The 24,784-nt window shown below is 44.2% G+C and overlaps 1 protein-coding gene across 6 annotated transcripts; it reads right to left on the bottom strand.

Annotated features, from left to right (window-relative positions):
• Positions 1-5,748: 5,748 nt before the first annotated feature.
• Positions 5,749-24,177, bottom strand: LOC109907368 (anillin). 6 transcript variants are annotated; one of them, XM_031793408.1, is made up of 25 exons: positions 23,976-24,177; positions 19,187-19,340; positions 18,263-18,754; positions 17,704-18,068; positions 16,468-16,815; positions 16,227-16,287; positions 15,822-16,075; positions 15,524-15,631; positions 15,262-15,394; positions 14,851-15,071; positions 14,491-14,642; positions 14,124-14,268; positions 12,607-12,742; positions 12,251-12,430; positions 11,865-11,991; positions 11,726-11,774; positions 11,563-11,616; positions 11,015-11,041; positions 10,756-10,774; positions 10,488-10,600; positions 10,099-10,152; positions 9,650-9,736; positions 9,390-9,497; positions 8,987-9,159; positions 5,749-8,657 (listed from the first exon to the last, which is right to left on the bottom strand). In XM_031793408.1, the coding sequence occupies exons 1-25, from the start codon at positions 23,991-23,993 to the stop codon at positions 8,543-8,545; spliced, it is 3,693 nt and encodes a 1,230-aa protein (XP_031649268.1). In that variant the 5' UTR covers positions 23,994-24,177; the 3' UTR covers positions 5,749-8,542. The 6 variants fall into 6 exon arrangements, with proteins under 6 accessions (XP_031649268.1, XP_020360887.1, XP_020360886.1 ...); XM_020505298.2 differs by having other exon boundaries at positions 16,227-16,812; XM_020505297.2 differs by having other exon boundaries at positions 15,822-16,072; positions 16,227-16,815.
• Positions 24,178-24,784: the final 607 nt, after the last annotated feature.

Raw genomic sequence — 24,784 nt, forward strand, 5'->3', positions numbered from 1 at the left:
AAGCATTGAACATTATAGCAATTTAGCTAGCTAATTTGTCCTGGGATATAAACATTGGGTTGTTGTTTGACCTGAAATACAAGTTCCTCTACTATTCCACAGATAAAGGGCAACCCGAGTTCGTTTCCAGTAATCACCTCCTTCAGGCTTCTTCGGTCTTTGTCTTCTTCGATGTTTAATGGCGGTTGGCGTCCAATAAATATGTAAACATTATCAAAGTGGCATTATTTAGTGACTAGTGATCCATTTATTAAAGCGGCCAATGATTGAGTCTATAAGATGGCCCCGAAGAACATTGATGACGTTTTTCATTCACCCAACCAATTGTGCTATTTTTTTTGCTTAACTTGTTTAACAAAAAACGTATTGTGTACATAATGTTGCTGCTACCATCTCCTATGACCAAAAATAACTTATGGACACCAGAAAAGCAATTATCACCGCGGACTGGAAGAAACTTTTCCCTTTAACGAGTCCCACGAGAAGAATATCCTGCTTTCACTGGAACAGGCCCAGATCCACACCTTTTCTGTGAAGAAAAGACTCCGGAAACACCCTTCTGAGAATCCGGAGGCGAGCAAGTATACTCCCCCATTGCCTTCCATTCTTCTTGCTAATTGGAAAATTAAATGGATGACCTACGATTAAGATTATCCTACCAACGGGACACTAGGGTAGCCTAGTGGTTAGAGCGTTGGACTAGTAACCGGAAGGTTGCAAGTTCAAACCCCCGAGCTGACAAGGTACAAATCTGTCGTTCTGCCTCTGAACAGGCAGTTAACCCACTGTTCCTAGGCCGTCATTGAAAATAAGAATTTGTTCTTAACTGACTTGCCTAGTTAAATAAAAGGTAAATAATAAAAAACTGTACCATCTTATGTTTCACCGAGATGTGGCTGAACGAAGATAGACAATATAGAGCTTGCGGTATTTTCCATGCACCGGCAGAACAGAGATGCTACCTCCGGTAAGACGAGGGGTGGGGGTGTGTGTCTTTGTCAATAACAGCTGGTGCGCGATGTCTAATATTAAAGTCTTGAGGTATTGCTCACCTGAGAGAGTACCTTATAATAAGCTGTAGACCACACTATCTACGAAGAGAGTATCAGTATTATTTGTAGCCATCTATTTACCACCGCAAAGCTGGCACTAAGACCACCCTCAAGCAATTCTATAATGCCAAAAGCAAAGGGAAAAAAAGCGCTCCTAGTGGCCGGGGACTTTAATGCAGGCAAACTTAAATCAGTTTCAACTATTTTTTACCAGCATGTCACATGTGTAACCAGGGGGAAAAAATCCTAGACCACCTTTACTCCACACACAGAGATGCATAAAGCGCTCCCCCACCCTCCATTTGGCAAATCTGACCATAATTCTATCCTCCTGATTCCTGCTTACAAGCAAAAACTAAAGCAGGAAGTACCAGTGACTCGCTCAATACGGAAGTGGTCAGATGACGCGGATGCTACATTAGAGGACTGTTTTGCTAGCAGACTGGAATATGTTCCACGAATCATCCAATGTCATTGAGGAATACACCACCTCAGTCATCGGCTTCAATAAGTGTGTCAATGACGTCGTCCCCACAGTGGCTGTACGTACATATCCCAACCAGAAGGCATGGATTACAGGCAACATCCGCATTTAGCTATAGGCTAGAGCTGCCGCTTTCAAGGAGCGGGACACTAATCTGGACGTTTATAAGAAATCCCGCTAAGTCCTCCGATGAACCATCAAGACTCATCTCTTCAGTGGGTCATATGATTGAGTGTAGTCTGGCCCAGGGGTGGGAAGGTGAACGGAAAGGCTCTGGAGCAACGAACCGCCCTTGCTATCTCTGCCTGGCCGGTTCCCCTCTTTCCACTGGGATTCTCTGCCTCTAACCCTATTACAGGGGCTGAGTCACTGGCTTGCTGGGGCTCTCTCATGCCGTCCCTGGAGGGGGTGCGTCACCTGAGTGGGTTGATTCACTGTTGTGGTCATCCTGTCTGGGTTGGCTCTCCCCCCCCTTGGGTTGTGCCGTGGCGGAGATCTTTGTGGGCTATACTCAGCCTTGTCTCAGGATGGTAAGTTGGTGGTTGAAGATATCCCTCTAGTGGTGTGGGGGCTGTGCTTTGGCAAAGTGGGTGGGGTTATATCCTTCCTGTTTGGCCCTGTCCGGGGGTGTCCTCGGATGGGGCCACAGTGTCTCCTGACCCCTCCTGTCTCAGCCTCCAGTATTTATGCTGCAGTAGTTTATGTGTCGGGGGGCTGGGGTCAGTTTGTTATATCTGGAGTACTTCTCCTGTCCTATTCGGTGTCCTGTGTGAATCTAAGTGTGCGTTCTCTAATTCTCTCCTTCTCTCTTTCTTTCTCTCTCTCGGAGGACCTGAGCCCTAGGACCATGCCCCAGGACTACCTGACATGATGACTCCTTGCTGTCCCCAGTCTACCTGGCCATGCTGCTGCTCCAGTTTCAACTTCCACCTGACTGTGCTGCTGCTCTAGTTTCAACTGTTCTGCCTTATTATTATTCGACCATGCTGGTCATTTATGAACATTGAACATCTTGACCATGTTCTGTTATAATCTCCACCCGGCACAGCCAGAAGAGGACTGGCCACCCCACATAGCCTGGTTCCTCTCTAGGTTTCTTCCTAGGTATTGGCCTTTCTAGGGAGTTTTTCCTAGCCACCGTGCTTCTACACCTGCATTGCTTGCTGTTTGGGGTTTTAGGCTGGGTTTCTGTACAGCACTTTGAGATATCAGCTGATGTATGAAGGGCTATATAAATAAATTTGATTTGATTTGATCAAACAAGCGAAGCGTCAATACAGGATTAAGATTGAATCCTACAACATCAGCTCCAACGCTCGCCGGATGTGGTAGGGATTGAAAACTATTACGGACTACAAAAGGGAAAGCCAGATGCGAGCTGCCCAGTGACGTGAGCCTACCAGATGAGCTAAATGCCTTTTATGCTCGCTTCGAGGCAAGCAACACTGAATCATGCACGAGAGCACCTGCTGTTCTGGATGACTGTGATAACGCTCTCGGAGCCAATGTGAACAAAACTTTTAAACAGGTCAACATTCACATAGCCGCTGGGCCAGAGGGATTACCAGGACTTGTACTCAAAGCATGCGAGCAAGTGTCTTCAAGTGACATTTTCAACCTCTCCCTGACAGACTCTGTAATACCTACATGTTTCAAGCAGACCACCATAGTCACTGTGCCCAAGGAAGCGAAGGTAACCTGCCTAAATGATTACCGCCCCGTGGCACTCACGTCAGTAGCCATTTAGTGCTTTGAAAGTCTGGTCATGGCTCAGATCAACAGCATCCTCCCGGACACCCTAGACCCACTCCAATTCACATAACACCCCAACAGATGACAATTTTAAAACGCACTCCACACCGCTCTCTCTCACCTGGACAAAAGGAACACCCATGTGAGAATGCTGTTGATTGACCTCAGCGTTCAACACCATTGTGCCCACGAAGCTCATCACTAAGCTAAACACCTCCTGCAACTGGATCCTGGACTTCCTGAAGGGCAGCCCCCAGGTGACAAGAGTAGGCAACAACACATCTGCCACGCTGATCCTTAACATTGGGGCCCCCCAGGGGTGTGTACTTAGTCCCCTCCTGTATTCCCTGTTCACCCACGACTGCGTGGACAAACACGACTCCAACACCATCATTAAGTTTGCTGACAACACAACAGTAGTGGGCCTGATAACCGACAACGATGATACGGCCTATAGGGAGGTGGTCAGAGAACTGGCAGTGTGGTGCCAGGACAACAACCTCTCCCTCAATGTGAGCAAGACAAAGGATCTGATCGTGGACTACAGGAAAAGGCGGGCCGAACATGCCCCCAATAACATCGACGGGGCTGTAGTGGAGCGGGTCGAGAGTCAAGTTCCTTGGTGTCCAAATCACCAACAAACTATCATGGTCCAAACATACCAAGACAGTCGTGATGAGGGCATGACAAAACCTTTTCCCCCTCAGGAGACTGAAAGATTTGGCATGGGTCCCCAGATCCTCAAAAGGTTCTACAGCTGCACCATCGAGAGCATCCTGACCGGTTGCATCACCTCCTTGTATGGCAACTGCTCGGCATCTGACCGTAAGGTGCTACAGAGGGTAGTGTGAACAGCCCAATACATCACTGGGGCCCAAGCTTCCTGCCATCCAGGACCTATGTTGTAGGCGGTGTCGGAGGAAAGCCTATAGAATTGTCATACTCCAGTCACCCAAGTTATAGACTGTTCTCTCTGCTACCTCACGGCAAGCGGTACCAGAGCGTCAAGTCTAGGACCAAAAGGCTCCTCAACAGCGTCTACCCCTAAACCATAAGTTGGCTGAACAATTCATTAAAATCGGCAATAGACTATTTACATGGATCCCCCACCCCTCCCTTTTGCACACTGCTGCTACTTGCCGTTTGTTACCTATGCATAGTCACGACAACACCACCTACATGTACAAATGACCTCAACCTGTACCCCGCACACTGACTCGGTACCGGTGCCCCCTGTATATAGCCTCGTTATTGTTAGTCTGCGTTTGAGAGCGGTGCAGTTGCCGTACCAGGCGGTGATACAGCCCAACAGGATGCTCTCAATTGTGCATCTGTAAAAGTTTGTGAGGCTTTTAGGTGACAAGCCACATTTCTTCATCCTGAGGTTGAAGAGTCGTTGTAGCGCCTTTTTCACTATACTGTCTGTGTGGGTGTACAGGGAGAACACTAAGAACAGGCCATGTTCTGAATTCTGTCACTATGCATTTCTTGCGTTACGGTTTCCTTTCACTGGAACTATAGGGCTTAGCCCAAACCATTATTCCTTTCACCAAAATGTAGTTGGTAAAATGCATTTGGGCCGATAGCATTCTCCCGGCATCCGCCAAACTCATATTCTTCAGTTGGACTGACAGATGAAGCGCTATTCATCACTCCAGAGAACGCATTTCCACTGCCCCAAAGTCCAATGGGAGGCAAGCTTTACACCACTCCAGCCAATGCTTGGCATTGCACATGGTGACCTTAGGCTTGTGCGCGTCTGCTCTGCCATGGAAACCTAGTTCATGAAGCTCCGGCTGAACAGTTCTTGTGCGGATGTTGCTTCCAGAGGCAGTTTGGAACTCGTGGTGTGTGTTGCAACAGAGGACAGGCGATTTTTACGCATTAAGCGCTTCAGCACTCGCCGGTCCCGTTCTGGAAGTTGTGTGTCCTACCACGTCGGGGCTGAGCCGTTGTTGCTCCTAGACATTTCCAATTCACAATAACAGCACTTACAGTTGACCGGGGCAGCTCGAGCAGGGCAGAAATGTAACGAACTGACTTGTTGGAAAGGTGGCATTCTACAGAGGTGACATGTTGAAAGTCACTGAGCTTTCAGTAAGGCCATTCTACTGCCAACGTTTGTGTCTGAAATAGCCAAATCCACACATTTAAAAAAGGGGTGTCCACATATTCCACATGGCTTAAGCTAAGCAGTGTGTGAATTAATGCGCTCTAATCTCACGCAAATGTCGACACCGTTTACTGAATCTGTGTGGTTTCGGCTTTATTCTATCGAGGACATGCAGTTTAAATTTAGCCATTCTATTTGGTTAAATTGTACATGGTTCCAGGCAAGTAAACACAGAAAAATGTAAAGTTTCTCACCCTTAATAGCCTATTTTATATTGACATGCTCTTCTACATGGTCTAAAAAAAAGAAAAAGTACCCTAAAGAACATGAAACTGCAACTCTGATCAGCTTGAAAGAAAACCAACTATTTTGGTTAAAGCTGGCATTTATTTAAGTCTCATTTTAGAAATACCAGTACATTCAATGAATCTTTGGAGTGCTTGTTGTTCAAATGAAAGACTGGCATTTAGACAGGACAGATCAGGGGATATGATAGACCTGTCAACATTTGGAGAATAATTAACATTTTGTGCACTAATTAATGGGTAGATAAGGCATATTATCCTCCCCAAAACATCACTGTAAAATCACAAGCGTAAGTAGCATCTTCAGTCCTCCAAGCACATGCTTAAAACTTGAACTGAGAATAAGCTTTCAACTTAGTGTAGAGCTAGCTATACTAAAATGAGAATAGAAATCTGCTCATACAAAAAAGGATTTGCAATAATCTCAACTGTCAAAGTTATCCATTACAATAGAATGGTGGTATACTATACCAATACCTGCAGATCCACACCCCCTGTTTAACTGTAACCCTTTAAAACCTGGACACAAAAATAGAAAACATTGACAAATACAAACAATATTAAAGGCTTTTTTGTTCGGTAGTCTCGACAGCTCAGAAGTTTCTACCCACAGTGCACCACATGATAAATATAAGGTTAGCTAAGATTGCAAAGGAAGAAAAAAGGGAATCACAAAAAACACACAACATTCTGGTGCATAACCTTGGCACCGACGCAGACAATTCTAGAATTGGTTGTGACACATCAAGTTAAATATTGATTCAAAACATTAAATCAGACAAAACAAAGTCAACGTATGAAGCCATATCTTGTCAGCAAGCTGCATCGTGGGAGTATAAGCATAGACAACCAAAATCCTACTTTCTCAATTCTCTCAAATATTTGAGGGTATGGCCTCCCAAAACTTTGGACATGCGTATAAAATACAGGGTCAGTGTGGACTGTGTAAAAGCACCAGCAGCCCTAGTCAATACTGAAATATCTACACAAGTATGGCTTTACTGATATTTCTCTCACAACTTAAACCAGGGATAGGCAACGTTGATAAGGGTGGGGGCTACAAAATCTTAACCCATCATGAGGGGCTCCAGTGGCTTGTGGGTCTGAGTACCCACATCCATAACCACACATGCAGTGACCTTGAGAAAAATATTTTTAAACGCCCCCCCCCCTTGACAGCGGAGAGAAGAAAAGTACGTTTGGGAGAACATGTTCTGCAGTTTGCTATGGAGCACAAAGAAAATGTCAGTTTTAAAGCAAGTTTGCTGCAATTCTACACATTTTGCCAGGCGGCGGAGAGGAGTATTTGCAGTTAATATATCTGAGTAACAAAATATCTAAATGGGGCCCCCCAATCTGTAATTTGACCATGACTAACTTACCATGGGATAATTGAGTGACTGCTTTAACAGAAACTGCTGATGCACAACCAAATTTCATTTTTTTTCATCTCTCAACGGTAAGTTGAGACCAGTAAATAGAAAAGCCGATATAAAAGTTGCACCTGCAAATTGTCCAGGGGGATCCCTTTGTGATTTTTTTTGGGGGGGACTATTCATTGATGGAAATACATTTGACTTATGCTTATAGGTCTATAGGTTCATTTGCCTCATTTAGTGGAATTTATTGGCGCATGCATAGGCTACAGTACATTCTTCATGCATCTTATTTATCACACACCTAAAGCATGCAGACAGAGCGGAAAATATGTCAGACAGTGAGAGCTGCTGCAGCATCTCAAATGGCAACAGAAGGCAGGCTTCATCAGCGCGTCACACCACTTTGGAGGCAGTAGGCTATGCATTTTGAAAACATATACTTAATTGTTTGAAACCTGAACCTAGCCTATTAGATCTCCTCTTTTTAAATGTCTAACAGATATTTTCATCGATCACATGAAACTGCTTGCAGGTGCAGTGCCCTTTTGGTGTTTTCCCACTAACTGTACTATGGAACAAACATGTGCACATAGCTTATAATGTCAATACAATTGTCATTTAGCAGACGCTCATATTCAGTAGGACTTACAGTAGTGAGTGCATATATTTTCGCACTGGTCCCATGTGGGAATTGAACCCACAACCCTGGCATTGCAAGCGCCATGGGATCATAGTTTATCAACATTAAGCTAAACGTTTGGATTGGTTGTTTCAGATTCATTGCTTTAAGGTAATTTTTTAAATGTAGCCTAGACCTACTGATTGTATGAATTTGGGCGCCATCTTCCCATAACAGTCTCAGAGTCTATTTGGAATAGGCTATTTCTCAACAAGCTGACCAATAAAATAGGTTAACTTTTCTACTATGAAGGATAGCAGATTAACATAGCTAGTGGTTTTGCTGTCCGTTGCTCATGTTGTTGGCCGAGGAAAGATAAATGTAGACACTTATTCTAACATCTTCAAAGTGGCCATCAGAATCAGGACCGCACATCGTTGTATCTGACTTGAATGGTCTGTTAATATGAATTACCATAAACAAAATGTGATTTGTCATTCTGAGCACTGTGGGTGGACACCATAATCAGATTACGCACCCAATACATATGGGTCCGGCAGATTTCTCAAAATGTCTTGTAAATTAAAATGTGGCTGGATGAGACCCAGAATGAGTTGGAGAATGGGGGCCCCCCAGTTGCCCATCCCTGACTTAAACTGTCTTGACTGTCCACTAAAGCATCTAAAAATATAATACACATGTAAATCCTATTTAATAACTTGAATACTGTATTGCACTTAGTCATCGTAAGTGTCACTGATTGTGACAGTCCATATGCGAGACCCATAACCATGCAGGGTGTTATTAGCCCTCTAGTCCAGGCGGGGGAGCTGTGCTCTCACACAGGCCTGTGGCAGGAGTCTGGCTGCCACATGCGCAGGTCCACCAGGATCTGGTTGAGCTTCTGCATCCACAGGTTCCTCTCGTCCTTTGTGTCAGCACACAGCCAGTTCCTGCAGGTACACGGGAAGAGTCATTATGCGTTTCAGAGACCCAAGTCACTTCCCTGAATGATTTAAAGGCATTGGATTGGTTTAAGAAATATGGTAACACTAAACACTGCATACACACATCCAATTGTTTTTTAATCTGGGGGGGGGGGGGGGGAAATCAAGTGCTCACTTCAGGGAGTAGAGTACAGAAAATAGAAAACTTGAGCTTCAGTGTGTCAAATGTCATAAAATCAGCCATCAATCTTCAAGACTTCAAATAACTCCTCCACACAAGGTATTTGCCTACAAAACAACACAGGGTACTATAGCAACTTCGACCAGTGACTTACTTGGTGACACACATGGTGTTTTTACACTGGCTGACGAGCGTCTCTCTGTCGTTCTCTCTCTGAGGCCGGACAGTGATCAGCTCGAAGGTGTTGGGCCTGGCACAGAACTCTCGGTTGGCTGGCTCCACCTTACGACTGATGCAGTTGGCCAAGTTGATGCGACCCATTGGGTTCTAGAAAGACATGAACCCACCCAAAGAAATGTAAATGACAATTAAAATACATAAAAAGCTACTCTAATTGGTAGCAACATGAATTGACATACTGGTACATTAAAACCGTCAACAATAACCACAAAACCCGAATGCCTATTCCCACCGGTCCTACGGTATTGAAAAATTAAGACTCACAGGGCTCATCATTCAAAACTAAACTCCAATAGTTGGCTTCAACATCCTCCTACCTTGCGTTTCTCATCATCAGGGTAGGTCCAGTAGGAGATACAGTATCCTGACAGGACACACCATCTCCTGTGCCATGCTCCGAATCCACTCACATCCTCAAACATAGTCTGTAAAACAAAAAACAGATTAAGTAAACGTGAAATCTCATACGTCTCCCCTCTAAATAACAAAATGTTAGTCTGACAACCTGAGGGCATGGGTGATCTGTAAATCTGTTTAGGCTATGTTTACACTGCATCTGATGCATTCGTGTACTCACCAGGAAGCCTCTCTCCTCCACCAGGGAGCCCACCTCACACTGCATCTTCAGGTAGATATGGCCCTCCATGGGGCACAGGAAAGGCACCTGGAACAGATTACACAGGACATGTAACACAGGCCTCAGCTGAAAAACAAACACCTCCACAAAATGCTGGGTGACAGGACAGATGGGGTTAATGAGGTTTTAGGCAGAATTGCAAGCCTGTTGTCTTCTAATAAGAGTCAATTGGCTGGATGGTGAGAACTTAACTGGACACTGTGCCTGAAACACCCATAAAAAAAAAACATACAAAAGACATCCAGCACAACTTACTTTCCTCACGACAATACCAACCAACTTGTAGATTGAGGTTAGAAATGTTAGTGCCACAACAGAAGCAGATTCTTTTGTCACAAACCACCACACACACCCCAAAATATTAAAGTGGTCATGGATGGAGTAGCAACCTTGCTGTGAAACATGTCTCTAAGAAGCGCTCTCTCAATGCCTTCATATTTGATCTAAAAGAGAGAAACAAGGAGAGTGCGTGAGTAAATAAGCGTCCGAGGCGGGCAGGCAGCACACAGACAGTGCAGGTGGGAGAACAAAGACTGTGTGTGTGTTGTGTTTCAGATTTGGAGGCCAGCCTCCCTGTTCCGGCCTCTATCAGGACTGTCAGTTCTAACTTGTACAAATGTTACCCCCTACCCTACGATTACCCTGGACAGCTGGTATTATGTGCAGAGACACAGCAGAGGTCAGCCTAAGTGGAAATAGAGGGTGAATTCAGGATAGAGATGGAAGTGAAGAGTCAGAACAGAAAAGTTAAAATGTTACAAAAGTCTTCGGATTTTACCTTCTCCAATAGGAACTTGTTTTTCCCAATTGAGGCAAGAGTCAGCTTGTGAGACCCGACCAGGACAAAGTTACTGGTGCGGACAGTATTAGGGCCCCCGGGACTAGCCACCACTGCAAAGAGAGATGATTTTTTGTTTAAGCTACATTTGTCACATCGAGACTTGCAAAATTAACTAGAATTTTCAACTGAACCACACATCACAATTACTGCAAGTAGAAAAATTAACATTATCCAACAGCAGCAGTTATTTAAAAAGTATCCTTACCTGGAGTCAAACTGCTCTTCTACAGGGGCAAAGAGAGGTTATGAAGAGGAGGCATGTTTAGAATAATTTACAAGATCGCTGACTTTACATACTGCATACATCATATATGACAACAGTAACAGAATAATAGTATAATGAATTTCTACATTTTCCATGTGGTGATCATTCCTACCAAACAGATAGGATAAGTGTTCAAACAAACATTCTGTATATGACCAGAAGGCAGTATTAGAGAAGGAGGGTAAGAATGAAAGCTTACAGAAAGGAACCTCTTGGGAGTGATGGCCTAGAAAGAGAAAAGGTGATTCCGTTTCAGAATGGTTACATCAGGACATAGACAAGTGAATGAATGGGTAATTCAAAACACTGACTAAGCCAACCCTGCCATGGAGAGCTGTGAACAAAGCCTTTCAAAAAGAGACCCTTCACTGTGTGTTGGAATGGAACGTGGAGCCTAATGTGTGTTGGGAAACAGTAGGCCCAGGTATGCCTACAGCTAGCTGTTCTACTACCGAGCAGTAAAATTACAGTACACCCACACCAAAAGGTGAGTGGGGTTTTTAAAATGAGTCCCTACTGCCAAGCACAACTCATGGGCCTCGTGAACACGGCTCCACCAAATCTCATCTTAGAGACAGGATGTGGTTTAAACATATCTGTAAATGCAATGGTCTAAATGCATATTCTGATACATAGCAATTGCACTGTATTCAAGTAGAAACTAGAAGGAAATAAGACTATTCCCAGTTCAAATATTCAATAAACTGAATTGTACAGTTTGTTACACTATATTTGATTAAATCACACCTTTGACTTGCTGGGCTTCTTCCTCTTGTCAGGGTTCAACTCACGCTTCTGTACCTGAAGAAATAACCAGGGTTAGAGTGAGTAATATCTCAGCTCAGTCAGAGTCCTCCTCAAACAATAACAATCATCACATTTTCATTTACAAAAAGCAGCAAAAACTCACCAGGCAGTAAACCTCAATATCAATTGCAAAGTCGTTAGAGACGTCAGGCCTAAAATGGAAGAGAGCGAGAAAGGCATTAGAACATGACAGTGGTACTATTCTACAGAATTTCAGAGAGAATCGGTGCAGTTTAACTCACATGGTGAACTTGGTAGAGAAGGTGATTGCGTCTCCACTGATAGCGCTACTTGTGCTGGCTAGGGGAGTAGCAACTGTATTCTCAGCTCCAGCACGGATCATGATGAAGAAGTAATGGCTGGAACACTCTGGAATAAACACATACATAAAGTGGAAAATGTCATGAGTTCAGTCTAACACTATACATGATGTATATTACAATTGGATTGAACAATGTACTTGTATCAGACAGTACAATGTAGAAAACAGGAGATCAATATAACTGTATTGTCCACAAAGGCAATTTGGTTGAAGGCACGTTGCACACTAAAGACATACATCATTCACCAACAAAAATTAAAAAGGTGGTTAGAAGAGATAATTAAGTAACAATTGTTGGTTCTCTACCTGGCTTGCTAGCAGCGGAGCAGACAAAGTCAGCCTTGAGGGGCAATCGTAGCTCCAGGAGAGAGATGGATCCCTTGGAGGCGGATACCCCCATGTCCCCACCCTGCCCCCTCCTATGACTGCTAGGACCCTCTCCCTTCAGACGGTCCAACTCAGCCTTCAGTGCCCCCCGCTTCTCCGCTGGAGGGTGACAAGAAAAAAACATAAGAAAGACTGAAGAAAACAGAAAGCAGTGTTTATGCGAAATGCATGTCGATAATCTTAAGATATAAAAGCCCATCCCCAAGGGGTATGGAGCAAATTGGGATTGGCTGTAAGTGTGGGCACCGATGTTGTAGGGGCGGAAGGGAACTCACTGGCTATGAGCAGCAGCCGCTCAGCCTCTGCCTCCACATGCGAGCCTTTCCCATGCTCCTCATCAGTACAGCAGTTCAAGGCTTGGCTGGCCTGGCTGATCACAGTCTGCTGCAGGTTCATCTCATAGGTCAGAACCTACAAGTAATCAATCAGAAAGAAAAATCTTATTGGTCACGAGGAAATCAACATCGGTGGTCAGAAGAACCAACATGGAATGAGGGGGAATAGATCCCAAGGGATGTACTTATAAGTAGTAACATATTTTGCACTCAGAGCACTTACACCTTGAATCTATGAAGTCTGTTTTTGTACAGAATGACATTTTATACTCTACTACTACATCCCTTACTATTCCCAACAATATGACAGGGCCACCTCTGAGATTCTCTCTTAAGTGATCACGCTAACGGTAGCCGATGTGAGTAAGACCTTTAAACAGGTCAACATTCACAAGGCCGCAGAGCCAGACGTATTACCAGGATGTGTACTCCGAGTATGCGGTGACCGACTGGCAAGTGTCTTCACTGACATTTTCAACCTGTCCATGGCAGAGTCTGTAATACCTACACGTTTCAAGAAGACCACCACAGTCCCTGTGCCCAAGAACACAAAGGTAACCTGCCTAAATGACTACCGACCAGTAGCACTCACGTCTGTAGGCATCATCCCAGAATCCCTAGACCCAAATCCAATTTGCATAGCCCCCCAACAGATGATGCAATCTCTATTGCACTCAACGCTGCCCTTTCCCATCTTGACAAAAGGAACACCTACAGTTGACGTCGGATGTTTAAATACACCGTAGCCAAATACAGTTAAACTTAGTTTGACAATTTCTGACATTTAATTCAAGTAAAAATTCCCTGTCTTAGGTCAGTTAAGATCACCTCTTCATTTTAAGAATGTGAAATGTCAGAATAATAGTAGAGAACAATTTCAGCTTTTATTTCTTTCATCACATTCCCAGTGGGTCAGAAGTTTACATACACTCAATAAGTATTTGGTAGCATTGCCTTTAAATTGTTTAACTTGGGTAAAATGTTTCGGGTAGCCTTCAACAAGCTTCCCACAATAAGTTGGGTGAATTTTGGCCCATTCCTCCTGACAGAGCTGGTGTAACTAAGTCAGGTTTGTAGGCCTCCTTGCTCGCACACGCTTTTTCAGTTCTGCCCACAAATGTTCTATGGGATTGAGGTCAGGGCTTTGTGATGGCCACTCCAATACCTTGACCTTGTTGTCCTTAAGCTATTTTGCCACAACTGTGGAAGTATGCTTGGGGTCATTGTCCATTTGGAAGACCCATTTGCGAGCAAGCTTGAACTTCATGACTCATGTCTTGAGATGTTGCTTCAATATATACACGTCATTTTTCTGCCTCATGATGCAATCTATTTTGTGAAATGCACCAGTCCCTCCTGCAGCAAAGCACCCCCACAACATGATTCTGCCAGCCCCTGGCTTTTTTATGTCGGTTTTGGAGCAGTCTGTTGTCACGACCGGTCTGTCGTGCCTTTACCTTCATCTTCTGTTTGATGCTGGTGTGTCCTTGGCTCCTGGGCTCCTCTGCTGCTCTCCGAGACACGTCTTCCTTCACGATGACCTGCTTCACACAGGGCCTCTCGGTACTCTCCTTGATCCTGGTCGACCTGTACGCATCAATACTAGAAGAAAGAGTATCAGAGTGTTAATTGGATACAAGAGTCTGAACGACCTAAGAGAAAATAGTTAGGGGTCGTTATCTTGAACTCAGTGAAACTAAAGTGACAAATAAAAAAAGTAGTTGACGTATCATTTGAAGGGGTGAAACTCAGACAGTTACAGTAGAGATACCATCAAGTCAGTAAGGCACCAGTTAGGATATGTGGCGTTGAGTGGTTGGTTACCTGTAGGGCAGGTTGTGGTCCTCATGTTCGTCTGTCTCTAGGCTGTCTGATGACCCAGCCCGGAGCAAGCGAGCCCTTTGGAACTTACTGGGTCTGGAAACAATGTCAGGAGTCTGGCTCTTAGCGTTGAATGAACTGGCTGGGGTCGACGTCTGGGCAGGGATATACATAAAGATGTATTAGGTTGGCCCAAAAATGTCATTATTAGCCATGACATTAGTCCATGGGCACAAACAAAATATGACACGCTTCCATTCAAAAGCAGTCCAATACATTAAATAGCTGAAAGATTATTATACTTTGTATGCTTAGCATTCCCCCCCCCCCCCATTTGGTTTCCAGCTTTGTACTGTAACTCACCATCATCTTCCTTACTGGGCTCTTGATCACAGCAGCCACCGACTCAGAGAAGGGGGCCAGGATGGACATCGAGGAGATGTTCAGTTTATCTTCCTCCTCTTCTCCTTCACCCTCCTCACCACTCAGCTCCTCAATCTGGTCATGGAACCCATCAAAGTTGTTGATCTCAGAGTTGTTGGACGGGTCCACTTTCATCTCCATCTCATGACTCTCTTCTTCATCTGCAGTGAGACAATAGTGAGTGGAATGTTACCGTGAGGCCATCACTTAAACTATAAGGGGGACTGCTCTGATTAAGTTTGTTAATGACCGAAAATTTCCGAATAAAGCATCCAAAGACCTCTATGATCAGTGTAATCTTAAGAAAGCCAAGTCAGTATGATCAAGTAGTGTACTCAGTAAATACAGTACCCGATTCTTCCTCCTGTGTTTCTTCCTCAGAAGGTTTCTTGGGTGCAGCATTCAGGCTATCCAGAGTGGAAGTTGTTGGCTCATCAGGCTTAGAGACAACAGGCCCTCTCTCCTCAAGATGCTCAATCAGATCCTGAGAGAAATTATTACAGGCTCAATAACATTTCCTTCATAAGTGCTTTGCAGTCATCCATCATACACCAGTCTGCAGATATTAAGTTTTGTCCAAGCGGGATCGAAAGAAATATACTTCCCCACCAACCTTGGCCTGTGTGAGTTTCTTGGTGTCTGCCACCTCCTCCTTGTTCTTCCAAATGTTGTTCCCTTTCTGGAAACGGTTACGAATCTGAGCCAGTTCTGACTCACGCTCCTGCAATAAAGAACAAGAAAAGGACTACTTTCCATCAGTCTGGTCACAAAACAAATGTCATAAATGTAATACTTAATTTAAAAATTAAATAAGCTATTTATTACAAAAATAAACACCTAAGTGCTATACAAAGGCAAAACTAAAGACATTAAGGTAGATGGTCTAGGTAAATAAAGTGAACTGTACATACCAGTTTATGTTTCTGTGTAAGGGCAGTGGTGGCAGTGTTGGCAGCCTGGGCACCTCTCAGCCTCTCCTGCACCAGCCTGGTGTTGGGGGTCACAGACTGGCTCACTACAGGGGTACGACCAGCCAGGTCTGCCCCAGACGGGTTCACTATGTTTGGGTTACGAGTGGCTGCTCCATGGCAGGTAGCAGGGGAACTCAGGCCAGAACGCTCCTGGCACCTCTCCCCAAAACGCTCCATGAACGACTTGACATCTGCTGGAAATAGAATAGAAAATATTCAGTAACTCTTGGAGGACAATGGAAGTGGACATATTAAAACATCTGATATTTCAGAACATCCTAATAAGCTGTCGACTTTAGCGTAGGAAACACAACAAAGCTAAGTTGAGTGCTAATTCTCGCTCACCTGGAGTTCCAGTTGCTCCAGCTGTGCCTCTCTGCTGCAGGGGAGTGGCCGGGGTGGTCTCCTTGGTGAACCTCTCCCTGGTCTGCAGGACAGATGGTCCAGTTGCTCCAGCTGTGCCTCTCTGCTGCAGGGGAGTGGCCAGGGTGGTCTCCTTTGTGAACCTCTCCCTGGTCTGCAGGACAGATGGTCCAGTTGCTCCAGCTGTGCCTCTCTGCTGCAGGGGAGTGGCCGGGGTGGTCTCCTTGGTGAACCTCTCCCTGGTCTGCAGGACAGAGGGTCCAGTGGGCCCTATGGTAGAGGGCTGTGTGGGGAGCTCTGGCTTCTCGGGGCTACCGTTGATCTCCATGGCTCGGAACAGGGCCTGGTTCTTCAGGGGGCTCTGAGGCACAGGTGAGGCTGAGGAGAGAGCACCTTTCTCGGGGCTGGGGGTGAAGGCTGAGGCTCTCCCCTGGTAACTCCTTTGGGGATTGGATACAGGAGAGGGGAGACCTCTGCCTGTCCGTAGAGCTGGTCTGGCTTCAGGTACTTCAGTCTTCTGAGGGCTGGGGGGAAATGCTCTGGTGGACTTGACTGGAGAGTGGACAGGCTGCTGAAGAAATGCAAGAGGGAAATAATTAACCAAACTGTTCAGTAAATCTCAAAGTCCTGTGCATGTGCGTTGAAACATAACTATTTAAAATAAGTTATTGCACACCGCTTTCTTGCAAAGCATCACCAATACATATCTTCATTTCTTATATTTCAATTTCAAAATGGCTGTATAGAATCAGTTTCTCCCATGCATTGACATATTGACATACAGTTAGGAACATTATGATTAGTGACTAAGTCAACTGTTGTATTTACGCATCAGGGGGCTAGGGTCAGTCTGTTATATCTGGAGTATTTCTCCCATCTTATTTGGTGTGAGAAAAAAAAATCTGTCAGCCCTAGGACCATGCCTCAGGACTGCCTGATGACTCCTGGCTGTCCCCAGTCCACCTGGTCGTGCTGCTGCTCCAGTTTTCACTGTTCTGCCTGCGGCTATGGAACCCTGACCCATTCACCGGACGTGCTACCTTTTCCTGGACTTGCTGTTTTCGACTCTCTCTCTCTACCGCACCCGTTGTCTCAAACTCAATGATCGGCTATGAAAAGCCAACTGACATGAACTCCTGAGGTGCTGACCTGTTGCACCCTCTACAACCACTGTGATTATTATTATTTGACCCTGCTGGTCATCTATGAACATTTGAACATCTTGGCCATGTTCTGTTATAATCTCCACCCGGCACGGCCAGAAGAGGACTGGCCACCCCTCAGAGCCTGGTTCCTCTCTAGGTTCCTGCCTTTCTAGGGAGTTTTTCCAAGCCACCGTGCTTCTAAATCGGCATTGCTTTCTGTTTGGGGTTTTAGGCTGGGTTCCTGTATAGCACTTTGTGACATCGGTTGAAGTAAAAAGGGCTTTATAAATACATTTGATTGATTGGTGACTCACCTGGTTGCAATCCAGAGCAGGCTTTCTGTTTGATGACTGAGTCATTTGTGGACGGTCTGCAGCAGCAGAGGTGGGTTTGGCTCCAGCACCAGCCTCTCTCCTCCAAGCAGGGGTGGCGTTACTGACACTACCAGGCTTCTCTTGTGCATTGTCTCTGCTGCTGCGAGGGGCCGCGTGGCTGAGGTCATCCTCCCAGGACCCAATGGTGGCTGCGAGGTTGGCCAGCCGACCCTTCCTGCCTACAGGGGCCTCTGAGGACGCAGCAGCATGGACGGGTGTGGGGACTGGGGCTACGGCCTGCCTCGGCTGGGTCTGGTTCTTCACTGGGGACAGAGTTGCTGGGATGTCTGGAACCTCAGAGGTACCTTGGAAGGAAAAACATAGATATTCAAATTTGTTAGCCCAAAACACTGTTTAGTATGATTGTTGTAGTATAATTCAAAACTGATATTAGAAGTTGCATAAAAAAAATGTTTTTCCAGGTCATCTATAAATGGTTTAGCAGGTGCTGCATGTACAAATGAAATGATCAAGTTAGTCAAAAGATCATGCTCCTTACCTTCAGAGTCCCAGTAATGCCTCTGTTCAGCTAGTCTGGCCAGGCGAGACTTCATGGCAGCAGGGGTGGAGGAGGTGGGAGCCTCCCTCTGCTCTTCTCTGTTCCTCTGAAGAACTGTGCTAGTAGGCACCACCTCCACATCCCTGGTACTCTGTGGAGCAGCACTTACAGCCAACTTCTCTGGTTTTGGGGCAGGGCGCTCTACCTCCGTGGCCCTGACCTGCTCTGGGACAAGCCGTGTTGCCACCATGGGCTCTGGTTCAGGAACGGGAAGAGCAGGGCAGACATCCACCCTCTCTAGAGAAGAGGCAGAGAGAATGCTGGCTGGGCCCGTTGGGGGCTTCCGGTCAGTCTGGGGATCTGACAGAGTAGGGGTCAGGTTGCGAGGAGGCATTGCAGGCTCCCTGTTCTCCTCACCAATAATGGTGGGCTTGTCAAGTTCACCTGAACGACTCCGCTTGGAGGGAGAGTGCTTGGTGGAATGTTGGGGGCCTGGGGGACAAGTAAGAAACATCACCAGTTAAGTTCACACACTGGAAGATTTCCAATCCATAAAATGAATATAAGTATTTGATATACAGACAATCTGAAACGTCACCATTTTGTCTATTTTTGTACACAGCACCGGGAAAGCTGCAAGACTAGACACATCCCACTCTGATTTGATCAGATCATTCTCTGAGCAGTTTTAACAGTCAAGCTTCCTGTATGGAAAGCTCTGCACATGCAGGTCAGGAAGTTCAACCACTTCCTGAAGGCTAATGGAACCATCTGGGGTTTCAAATAAAACAAAACTAATCTACGCCATATTCACTTTCGCAACCAGAGGGAGCACTGCGCTCGCAAATAATAATTGATACACTTTTATTCTCAAAGGGATACAACATGAAATGCATGATCTTTTTGTAGGAAAGCCTTCCTTACCTTTGTCGACGACAGGCTCTGTGACCAGGCTGTTGCAGGTCTCAGCCAGAGGCTCCCTAGCTCTCTTGGCCATCTGTCTGTTGGAAGCAGTGGACCTCTCTGCCATTTTCTTCTGCAGGTTCTCCCTGCGAGCACGGGTCCTCTCCAGGAGTTTCTGAACAGGGAAGAAAAACAATACTTCATTATGACATAACATTTACATTTAGAGCACTGTGTGCATTCTCTTATTTTCTAATTTGATTGAATCTAATCAGAACAGGACTTAGTAGTAGCCACCGTACTGTCCAGTCAGCATTGACTAGCACATAAAAGTGACATCCTGAGGGACATTCCACACCATTGTAAAAGTGCAACTCCGCCACTTTTCAACCTCATTCATTATCTCCAACACCCAACCAGTGTCCACATAGGGCTGGGTGATATCAAATTCATTTGATTAATTCTAATGCATGTTTTTGTGCGATATTCCATATTTTGTAAACATTTTTGATGAGCGTTTATGTTCGTCTGTTCTCATGTCTTATGGGTCTCGTCTCCTTCGCCCCATCTACCGTTACTGAGCATATTCCCAATTACACATGCACACCAAGCCCATCCCACTCACAGTAACAAATATGAACGATCACTTCTTTCAACTCACTATTTGCATTGGTCCAACAGAATCGGTCATATGGACACAAACACATGAATACATTTTACTGTAATAAAGGAGAATTTAACATTACTAACAGCCTTTTTATGTATCAAATCCTCAAATTCCAACTCCTCCAGAGCAGACTGCACTAAAACGGGAGTATCAATTAACACGGATTCTGGAAAATTCATGCTACGTTTCTGATGCTCAGTCCAACATACAACTAGAAGCATTTTAGCCACAGACTGTTATAGTAGCTGTCTAGTCTGTTTGTAAATGTGCAATAAGCATAAAATTGAATTGGCAACTCATTCTCATTCTGAGAAATAAGGTAGGCCACTTGATGTCAACATCTGAACAAAGTGGACAGGCTAACATGCTGTTCAAACAGTTGGAGACTAACAGAACGGTGTGTTCATAACAATTCAACTGTTCTATCTTGTTAGCTAGCAAATAGATCCAAGTTAGCTATACTTTAAATATAAAGATCAGCTTGCTACTCACAAGCATGTGGGCTGTTGCTTGAGAGATTGTTTATGAGACCTGTGTTAATTTTCCATAATGCCTGCTACAAGAAGTTGGTCCATTATGCATGGTTCTGGTAAAAATGTGTAAACAAAAGGGTACTTGAAAGTCAGATCAGTGATTATTGCAACAAATTACTAGTGGGTTGTATGGTTGTGGAAGGCTTACTCTTAACCTAGGCATAATTTCACAAGACCTGAATTAATAGATTATTGCTGACTTTTTGAATACAGTGCATTTTACATTTAAAATTTCACAAATCTTGATATTTTGGATTGCCCATAAGTAAAATAAAAATTTTAAATCTATATTTATTTATTATTTTTATCTAGATGTTTAGGCCACATCGCCCAGCCCTATGTCTACATAGAGTATCACATTTATTTCATCAGCCGATGTCACAAAGTGCTATACAGAAACCCAGCCTAAAACCCCAAACAACAAGCAATGCAGGTGTAGAAGCAAGGTGGCTAGGGAAAACTCCCTAGAAAGGCCAGAACCTAGGAAGAAACCTAGAGAGTAACCAGGCTCTGAGAGGCTCTGTTCTTTGGTCTGATGAGTCCAAATTTGAGATTTTTGGTTGCAACCGCCGTGAGATGCAGAGTAGGTGAACGGATAATCTCTGCATGTGTGGTTCCCACCGTGAAGCATGGGGGAGGAATTGTGATGTGTGGGGGTGCTTTACTGGTGACACTGATTTATTTAGAATTCAAGGCACACAACAAGCATGGCTAACACAGCATTCTGTGGTGATAAGCCATTCCATCTGGTTTGCGCTTAGTGGGACTATCATTTGTTTTTCAACAGGACAATGACCCAACACACCTCCAGGCCGTGTAAGGGCTATTTGACCAAGAAGGAGTGCATCAGATGGTTTGGGATGAGTTGGACAGCAGAGTAACAGAAAAGCAGCCAACAAGTGCCCAGCATATGTGGGAACTCCTTCAAGACTGTTAGACAATCATTCCAGGTGAAGCTGGTTGAGAGAATGCCAAGAGTGTGCAAAGCTGTAATCAAGGCAAATAATAGCTACTTTGAAGAATCTAAAATGCGTCTCACAAAGACACGGCAGTTGGAACCAAAAATCTCAAATTTGGACTCATCAGACCAAAGGACAAATTTCCACCGGTCTAATGTCTATTGCCTATGTGTCTATTGCTTATGTTTCAAGTCACTTCTTACTGGAGTCCTTTAGTAGTGGTTTCTTTGCAGCAATTTGACCATGAAGGCTGATTCACACTGAACAGTTGATGTTGATGTGTCTGTTACTTGAACTCTGTGAAGCATTTATTTGGTCTGCAATCTGAGGTGCAGTTAATTGCCGCTTTCTGAGGCTAGTACCTAATGAACTCATCTTCTGCAGCAGAGGTAACTCTGGGAATTCCTTTCCTGTGACGGTCCTCACGAGAGCAAGTTTCATCATAGCGCTTGATGGTTTTTGCGACTGCACTTGAAGTTCTTGAAATGTTCCGGATTGACTGACCTTCATGTCTTAAAGTAATGATGGACTGTCATTTCTCTTTGCTTATTTTGCTTATTTTGCCTATCTTCTCTATACCACCCCTACCTTGTCACAACAACTGATTGGCTTGAACGCATTAAGGGGGAAAAATCCACAAATTAACTTAAGGCACACCTGTTAATTGAAATGCATTTCAGGTGACTACCTGATGAAGCTGGTTGAGAGAATGCCAAGAGTGTGCAAAGGGTGGCTACTTTGAAGAATCTAAAATATTATGTATATTTTGATTTGTTTAACACCCTTCTGGTTTCTACATGATTCCATGTGTTATTTCATCGTTTTGATGTCTTCACTATTATTCTACAATGTAGAAAATAGTCAAAATAAAGAAAACCGCTTGAGTAGGTGTGTCCAAACTATTGACTGGTACTGTAACTTAGTGGCAAATGTCTAGAAAAATATCACTGTATAAAGCTCTACCCAATGACAGTTATTTTCAAACACAGATTTGCAGTGATGTGGTGGGCAAGAAAATACACTCCCTCTGGCTAGAAACTAGTTGCAGGTTTTGAAAATCACTTTCTTACGTTTAAATTCTACACTGATATCACAGAGAAACATTGATTAGGACCTTCTCATCTTTTTAACCACATCATCAGAAACACACTGTTTTCACATATGTAGACATTGGTTTGGTGCTGGAGATAATGAACATGAGGTTGAAAAGTGGTAGAGTTGCCCTTTAAGTTGGTGCCATTTTAGTATGTTTTCCTTTCTGTTCTATTTTATTGAACCCATAGTGAACAGTGGATGGAGGGGGTCTATGGCTTTCAAATAGTGAAAACGTTTTCGTCCACATCACAGGGTCAACAAAAATGACTGGGTCTGGCAGCGATAAAAGGCTGTCATTGCCTCGAACCTTATTCTCCCTGGCCTCCTCATGTCATGTCTGTTCTTCTCATCTGTACACTAAAACCCTAGCTGGCCCCCCAGTCCAAGGCAAACAGTCCTGAGGCATGATTTATTGCCATGGGCCAGAGCCCTGACTGCTACAGTGCAAGACAACACATTCCTGCCTGTTTCAGAGTTCCCTTAACAGCTCTCTCACCCGGCCAGGCTGTGTGGAAAACTTGTTAAAGTGGTCGTCATTCCTTAGGAATGAGCCACCCCTGTCATGTTGTAGCTACTGGATTTGAAATCCCCAGAGGCCTTTCTACTGGTTGGAGTGGAAATTTGAGGGATTTTGTATACTGCCGATGGCCGCTGCTTCTTCTATATCGGAGTTGTCATGGAACACAACCAGTACCAAACCAGGGTGAATTTTAAAATGAAATCTAGCTAGTCCTCATGGTGCATTTGGTAAAATTGATAGTGAAATTGTCATGCAGCTGCTGTATGGAAATTAAGGTTAAAACACACAGTGTAACTGAAAACACTAACATTAATTCCTGTATTCATATTCAAACTCTTAATTTTGTCATAGTAGTTTTGACTAAAGGAGTCAAAGGTTGGAACTATACCAAGCTCCAACTTGTCCTGGGGAGAATGGAATCCATTCATTCATTCATTCCCAATAAGGGAATTGTAGATTTCTCTCTCCCTGCTCGCACGTTAAGGGAGGGGCTTGTTGACAAGAAGAATCACCCGACTGCTTTATGCGGGCATGTTACGTACAGCATTATAATTATGAAGAGGAAAAATACCTTCAGAACAGGAGCTACGGTATGGAAGGTGTCAGAGTTTAGATGTAACTTCTAAAACAGCTGACTTGGCTATCTAACATGCAACGTTTCCAACAACGTTCAGTTGAGGTTATACATTTGAAATCGGCCAGTTTTAGCTAGTTAACAAAATATTTAAATTCCCTTTTGTTGAAGAACAAATGAACGAGGTAGTTAACAGCTACCTAACGCCCACTAAGTTAACACGCGATTAACGCCAGCTTGCATGCAGGTTTTACAACATTATTTCAGTGCTACAAATATGTAGTTTAATGACAGTCACTGAGTATTGTGGTTATCAAACCAGTTTAACATCTTAATGCAACAAGCAAATAGTTTTTGAAAGCTAACATTAGCTGGCCATGGCATGGTAGCTAACGTTAGCTAGCAAATGTTAACCATTATTTATTAGCTATAGTAGATAAAATAAAGAAAATGTGCACTCACCTCGGTAAACGGATCCATTCCAATAATAGTTTATCTTTGTTCAAATCTACTGACTTAGCTATATTAAATAATTATCGTTTATCTATCCTAATTCCACAAACGCGGAAAGTTTATGAACCGACGTTTCTCCAAACCAGTCGCCTCCGTTCCTGTTTTTTTTTTTTAAAGAAACATCTGTTCAAGATTTGAATTTCAGCGCTTTGTTCACTGCGCAGACTCCGACGGTTGGAATCGCGCAGGATTCACGAAACAGCCAATGATGAACACAATGGGCGTAGACAGACGCATTATAGCCAATCAGATTCAAGTTTCACTCTCAATTCGATTCAAAGGGCTTTATTGGCATGGGAAACATATGTTTACATTGCCAAAGCAAGTGAAATAGATAATAAACCAAAGTGAAATAACAAAGTCTAGGTCCAAGAGGCTTCTAAACATCTTCTACCCCCAAGCCATAAGACTTTTGAACATCTAGTCAAATGGCTACCCCCCCTGTTGGTTAGGGGCTCTTAAGTAATAATTTCACTGTAAGGGCTACCTACACCTGTTGTATTTTGCGCATGTGACTAATACAACTTGATTTGATTTGAAATCAGAAATGAACAGTAAACATTACACACACACACACACACACACACACACACACAGTACATAGAGACCATTTAGAGCCGATGTCACATGTAGAGAAATATCTCTGAATCTGATCAGCTGAATTTTTCTATATTATATATCTCTAGAATAGAACAGAATAGTTTGTCTGTCTGTCTGTGTCTGTCGATTGTACTTTCTCTCAACCACACAAAGCCAAT

Source organism: Oncorhynchus kisutch, linkage group LG17, assembly GCF_002021735.2.
Source record: "Oncorhynchus kisutch isolate 150728-3 linkage group LG17, Okis_V2, whole genome shotgun sequence".
Lineage (NCBI taxonomy): Eukaryota > Metazoa > Chordata > Actinopteri > Salmoniformes > Salmonidae > Oncorhynchus > Oncorhynchus kisutch.